This window comes from Pundamilia nyererei, unplaced genomic scaffold (assembly GCF_000239375.1).
Source record: "Pundamilia nyererei isolate P.nyererei 1_Seehausen unplaced genomic scaffold, PunNye1.0 scaffold00369, whole genome shotgun sequence".
NCBI classification, from domain to species: domain Eukaryota; kingdom Metazoa; phylum Chordata; class Actinopteri; order Cichliformes; family Cichlidae; genus Pundamilia; species Pundamilia nyererei.
The window spans coordinates 195440-202537 of NW_005187770.1; the positions used below are offsets into that span (position 1 = coordinate 195440).

The 7098-nt window shown below is 41.3% G+C and overlaps 1 protein-coding gene across 1 annotated transcript in view; it reads right to left on the reverse strand.

The window, feature by feature from the left end:
• The window catches only part of tec (tec protein tyrosine kinase), a 26981-nt gene that overhangs the window by 6771 nt on the left and 13112 nt on the right, over positions 1-7098 (reverse strand). The window contains exons 6-11 of the mRNA XM_005752632.1: positions 5777-5829; positions 5452-5651; positions 5292-5357; positions 3985-4039; positions 1906-1985; positions 1683-1816 (exon numbers count right to left, since the gene is read on the reverse strand). Coding sequence (XP_005752689.1) covers positions 1683-1816; positions 1906-1985; positions 3985-4039; positions 5292-5357; positions 5452-5651; positions 5777-5829 — 588 coding nt within the window. The remainder of the gene's footprint in view (positions 1-1682; positions 1817-1905; positions 1986-3984; positions 4040-5291; positions 5358-5451; positions 5652-5776; positions 5830-7098) is intronic.

Below are 7098 nucleotides of genomic sequence, written 5' to 3' on the forward strand. Positions count from 1 at the left end.
TGGTTTAACATTTCAGTATTTACAAAACAATCAGGTGTTCTGCATCAAATAAGATGGCACTCAAATTATTTGTGCAATTCCAAAACATCATTTCTGTCCACTGTAAGGTAAAGAAGAACATCACAAGTCTGATACCTGTAGGCCTGACAGCAGGAGGTGTATCACTCCTCCTGTTTTCCACCTGGAGACAGCATTTACACTGCAATCTGTCTTTGGTGGCTGTTTTGGCAGCAACTGTGATATTCAGCAGTTGCACTATTGTTCTGACACACAAAACAAAACTATCAATTACACTACACAACACAACGCAACAAACTAACTTTAGACTCCAAACACGCTAAAAGTCACATATCTCTCACGTCTCAAAAACTCCCTCTTTCTCTCACTCTCGTCGCTGTCACTCCTTACAAAGTTTTAGAGTTTCTTCCTGCAGTAAACATAACGATAGTATTCAGGAAAAACATTGTAAGTTCACTAAATTAGCTTGAAAAGCATTGACTACATGAAAATAGCCATTTGGACAAGGCTCATCTAAGCCATCAGCAGATGTTGCACTGAAAAAGTGCAAAGTATAATCAGCTGATTTACAGCGATTACAACAGAGAAAACCCCAACAATGTTTTCCCTGCTGAGGTTTTGTTCTCCTGAGTTTGACACGAAGACCCTCAATCACATTGTCCATGAACTCACTGGTGCAAAGAGTGGGCAGCGAGTACCTGTCAAAGAAAAAAATGTCAACCTGCTGCTGACCAAACAGGAAGAAGACGCCCTCTGGAACACTTCAAAGAGACCCTGAACCAGTGCATTCTCTCTCCCCTACTCTTCCTTCTCAACATCAACTTTGTTTTGCGGACTGCCATGGCCATGGATGGCTTTGGGATACCTTGGCATCCACCAACACGTCTGAAGGACCTCGGCTTCATGGATGACATCGCTGTGTTGGCTGACGTCCAGAAGAACATGAAAACCATGACATCAAACTTGGAGCAAGAGCCAAAGTGGGCTTGTGGATCAGTGGGAACAAGACCAAGGCCATGAGGATTGGTTACATGACAACACAGGATCCCATTATGGTAGCACTGCAACCACTGGAGGAGGTGAATCAATTCACCTACCTGGGCAGCATCCTTGCAAGCAACAGAGATGCTGACCATGAATGATGTTGTGTGTCGGAGAGCAACCATCGGACTGCAACAGTGCAGTGCACTTTGGAGGTCACATTCTATGCCAATTCCCGCAAAGACTGCCCAAGATTGCCATCACGTGGAACCCTCCCCATGGAAGACGCAAACCAGGCCACGCCCATACAAAAAGGCGGAGGACTTTCATTGATGATTTACGTGCCTTAGACATTGCATGGGATGAGGCCAGCCGCAGCTGATCGAGTACGCTGGCGGGGATTTGCCACCCAATGCGGACAGGGCGACCAAAGTAAGTCTCCTGAGTTTTGAAAAGCAGGGATCAAAATAAATAATCAGCTGATATGCATAAAATATCATTTATATTTTTACCAGAACAGTACTTCATCCCATCTCTGTAACACAGGGTTAGTGTTAGGGGGTGGGTCTGGGGCACGTCACTGTCACCATTGATGTTTTAGGCCTCAGAGGGTCAGAAAAGCACCGTAATGCATTTAGCTTAAGTCACTGTTTAATAGTCTACACAAATTGTGTGTTGGTTACCTGCTGCATTATGTTTGTGGTATTCGATCAGGTCTGGGATGGAGCTGAAGAGATGTTTCTCAGCCAGGTAGAAGTGTTTTGGTAGGGTTTGTGTCTCCTTGATGTGGTAATGTTTAATAGCTGCACCTCCATCCCTACAAATACAACATAACCACAGTGTAAATCAAGTTGTACCAGCTTTTATTACATAAAACTTATAACTACCACACATGTGCAGAATTACCCTGAAGACTTGGTGTAGAGCGAAACAGTGTAGGTTCCTGGGGTGCTGGAGTTTCTAATAATGAAGGCTCCTTCTTTATCCTGGAGAGCATGGCACAGAGACAAAGGCTGAAAACTAAATAAGATTTTTGTTTAACCTCTCAACATACACCAGGGCACCAACAGACTAGATTTTGGGCTAGGGTTGTTTCAGCCACAAAATAAAGTTTTGACCTTGCAGTTTTTCCTCTTTCAGGATTTTCCATTTGAGCCTTCCAAACAGGCCCAGATGGCTCGGCTACATAGGGCTTGTTAAAAGATAAAAAAAAACCCCACTCCATTCAACCTTAGTTTGATATAATTCATTTTAGCTCAGCCCCTTATAAGCCAACCTTCTACTGATTTGTATATAGAAGAGCTGAGCAGGTGGGTTTCTGTTCAGCTGTTCACAGTAGGTTTTATGTATTTCTTGTCTGCATGTTTCATGTTGTCAAGCCTGTGTTGTCATGTCTACATCTCTGTTTCCCCTTTTGAAGAGTCAAGTGTCTTCACGTTCTATGTGTTTTGTTTTACTTCCCCTGTGGTGTCTCTGGCTGTGTCCCAATCCAGCGACCGCACGCTCCGTAGTGCGCATTTGGAGACCGATTACGCCACAGCGACACGATGACGGCTGTCCCAATTCGAAGTGTTCTCCAATTTGAGGGGTGAGTCCGGTGTAGACTTTGTGGTCCCATATATCCCACAATTCATAGTGCGGTGGTGGGTGTGGATATTTTCTTTGGAAAAAAACGGCTGAAACAGTGTTAGTTTTGCGAGATCCCGAGTTAGTTTTGCGAGATCCCGAGTTAGTTTTGCGAGATCCCGAGTTAGTTTTGCGAGATCCCGAGTTAGTTTTGCGAGATCCCGCAAAAGTCCGTCTTAATTTTTTTTTCTCCCATGTCCCCTGCGGGGCTCCGTATGAATGTTTAATAAAGAAGAACATTAAAACATTACTGTTGGCCACATGTCGGCAAAGTTATGTGACATTAGTGATGTTTGTACTTGCAGCGTTAACTTGGTTTTAAAGCCTTTACGTTTTATATTCAGTCAGTCATATATCCACAAACACAACAAGCTGAAAGTCAGTGATGCTGCTCGGTTTGCAGTCCTGAATATCACGGCACAAGCAGGATTCACTGCACTGTTAATGTTAGCTATGTTATATTGCTGCCTCTGTTCGGTGGTGTGTTCATATACCTCTTGTCATAGTTATCATTGCTGTCATAGTTGATTCATAGTTCCTCAGCCTCTTCACAATTTGTCAGAGTTATTTAGTTTTCCCAGTTTAGGTTTAGTTTAGTTTCGCCCAAGTTTCATCTCGGCTTGTTTTTCTGTTTATTGTGTATCAGCCCCAATAAAGGCTCGCTTTTCGTTTAACTTCAGTTCAGTTCTCCCGTGTCTGCTTTTGGGTCCGTTCATTAAACACACCAGCTGCTCAGCTGTGAAAGTGTGCCTGTAATTACCATATTAGAGATATCCCTTCTTTCTGACATCATAGAAAGCAAAGAGCAAACATGCCTGAAACTTTGCAGACTAAACTTTGTAGTTTCACCAGTAAAACAGTTACCAGAACATGTCACTGACAAACCATCTATGATTAGGCCTTATATTTCATTAACATCCACCTCTTTTACAATAGAATGCTAACCTGTGTGGAACTCTCAAATGTAAATACTTTGAAAAGAAAAACTGAAAGGCCAAAATGCATGAGACTAGACTGAAATCTAACATTTTCTAGTTTGTGGACACCATATAGCTAAGTAGAACCCATTTTAACATTAAACAGTTTGCCTGGCGGCTATTAAGAGGTTGACGGATTCCACAAGTTTAAAATTCAAGACTTTTCTAATCCACACAACAGTAATTTATGTTATCTCAGTCACCTTAGTCAAAGAATCCAGAAAACTGGAAGGGCTGAAAATATCTAAATTTGTGTTTTCTTAAGAACAGATTTCGTTCAGCAACATGCTATCACTAATATCACCGTCTCTAAATCATAGAAGTACGTATAAACAGGGAGGGAATAAAGACAAAGAACCAAAGGAAGGAAAGAGAACCTAACCTCCTTCCTCAGCAGCTCCTCAGCTTTATTCCTGTTGACATTTTTATTGTACCAGCTGGAACAAACAAAGAAAACACAACATGAGACTCTAGTGCTCTGCCTGCTTTGTGAAGCACTATCAGCTGGCTGAATCCAAACATCAAGAGTGAAATAAGCGTTTACTGGAAGATAGCATGACTCACAGTGAACTTTACGATTCATTTACTTACATTTGTACATTACAAATACATTTACTTCAAGAGTACAACATCAGCCTCCAAATGATCGAAATATCTCTTCTACAGTTTTTGATCAACTTACAGTGGCAAAACCTAGATTTGCTATTTCACCAATGACATTGTGATGGTGTCTCAGGAAAGCTGAAAGTCAACCATGAGAGTTTCAATTTTGGTTTAGTTTCACTTCATTTATAGTGTTTTTAGCATTTTTCGTTAATAAATGTTCAAGATTCGTTTAATTTTAATTAACCCTGGGACCTACCATAGACCTAACCTACCATAGAACCAAGTTCGCCAGAGCTTATCTTTACATTTTTACATGCTGTAGTGCCATTTTTGGGAGCATTTCAAGTTGCTATACATCAATACAACCATTGTAGCCAAAATTTTAATAATGTGTATGCATTAAGTGCATAGTAATTACATAAATTGCAAAAAATTTCAAAAAAACTGCAAAACAATTGAAAATTGTTTTTGTTTTTCTGTTTTTTATACATATATTTCTAGTTCTAACATGCTGCTCAAGTCTAACATGAATTTGAAAAACACCAGTATAGGCTTATAAGGCCCTGAAGGTAAAAAATTTAAAAACTGTTACGCAAAACGGAGCGTGCTGCTCCGTTCGGCTTTAAAGGGTTAATTTTGTAGATCAAATTGTAAGATTTAAGAAGTTGTCTATAGGACAGTAATACAACACAATGCAAGTGTGTGACCTCTACTCATACAGATGCTGGTTTTATCATAAAGGTCTAACTATTAAATATATAACTATCACAGCTTTGATCAGAAATCTACACTTTAACTTTGGAAACCTGTATAACCTGTAAGATGTAATTAAGTAAACACAGTTAACTTAAGCAAATAACCACATATCAAACTCAATTCAAATGTGGCGTTGCCCAAGACTACTTTTCCCAACATGTGTTTAACTGCTTGGTGGTTGGCCATGCTTTCAGTCCATAGAAAGTGTGCTTGTGTAAACTCGGTAAATGCCAAATTTCAAAAAACCTGTATTAACAAGGTCCAGACATTAGGATTCAGCCAGCCATTAAACTCAAACTGTAACTGGGAAATGATTAACACACTCACACATATTGGACCAAGTTTCCGGATTTTTTCTCAGTTACATAGTTACTTGGAATGTATCCTTCCTCACTGTGAAAAAACACAAACAAACTACCACATCACCACAACACACAAAGACATGAGAAACTAGGTGGTAAAACACAGAAATACAGCGTGAACTCACTTATACTTGTTGCGTGCCCTGTACCAGTTGACGTCACACTTATCCACGATGACATACTCTTCCCCTTTCACCAGACTCAGATCATGAGGCTCCATGCCGGGGAAGTCATACATAGCCACGACCACCTCCTCTTCCTCAGCCTCCTCATCGTCTTCCTCATCATCTTCGGGGGTCGGGGGGGCAGGAGGAGGATTCCGACGCTGAGGAGGAGTAGGAGTGACTACAGGCTTGCAGCTCCTGGCTTATACTGATATATTGGTAGTACGTGTGTGTACGTGTGTGCGTGTGTGTGTGTGTGTGCACGTGTGTGTGTACGTGTGGTTACCCTCTCTTTTTTACACTTCTCTCCAGGAATCGGGGGTAGAGGTTTTCTGGAAACTAAAAAAAAAAAAAAGGAACAGAAACAGCGAGTCAAGCATGAAGTTTTTACATTTTCGCATTCAGTTTCATCTTCACCATCATCTCTGCTTTCAGTTCACACTGACCTCTTGACCCTTCTGCTTCTGGTCACCAGTGATGTGGCTGATCAACAGCTGTTGATCAGCCACATCACTGCGGCGTAGTGCACTAGTCAACGCCTCAGCTTTTAAGCTATAAATGCAATTTCCTGTTTTTGTCTTCTCACTTGGTGAATCAAGGGTTTCAAAATGTAATAAAATAACCATGACAACAGAGCAACTCAGTTTTATCTGAAAACCTTTACTGTGAAAGGTTCACCGACTTTTACAAATGTATTCTACTTACTGTGCGAACGAGTTTGAGGTACTCTACCAAAGTGTATTAATGTAGTTATCGCTACATTTCACTGATGACTGGAGTCACTTTGCAAACTCAAAGGTTTACATTTAAAGAAATAATTGGTTTATTGAAGCACTGTAGCTTCAACTGTGTGTGTGACTATACAAAACTATTAGGCTTTATCTGGGGCACTTAAATGCTATTCAAGTACAACTCAGCTGCCGGTGGCCTCTTACCGCTCCACGAGGGAGTATTTTAACATACTGACTCACAGTGTGGTAAGCTGGTTGCCCAGCAGCTGTCAAAGAGTGTAAAGAGGCTACAAATGGTCATTAGCACAGGCCACAAAATTATTGGCTGTCATCCTTTATATTGTTACCTCACCAGAGGCCAAAACATTGCCTGAGACTGCGGCCACTCTGGCCACCAGGGACCTGTAACATCTGTCCTCATGTCACTGGCTCAGACACTGAGAACTAGGACTAATAGACCATGAACGGTTTCTTCTATAAGGCCATTACCACTCTCTTACAAAAAGCAGGTGTGCTGCATTCAAACACTGTTGGAATTACATTCTCACTATATGTTTTTATGTTAATTTTTTTATATATTGCCAAAATGATTGTAATCTCCTAGGCACATAGGCATGCAGGCTGCTGTTACAAACATTTGTGAAATAATGGGTCGCTCTCAGGGGTCCAGTAATAACATTTTCTCGCTACTAAATATTCCACAGTCAGCTGTTAGTGGTATTATCACAAAGTGGAAGCGATCGGAGACGACAGAACACAGAGGTCGCCAACTTTCTGCAGAGTCAGTCACTGCTGACCTCCAAACTTTGGGGGTGTCCAAATTCATGGGCTGCATCCTCCTGAGGCCGCATTTGTAGACCGATTACGTCACAGCGAC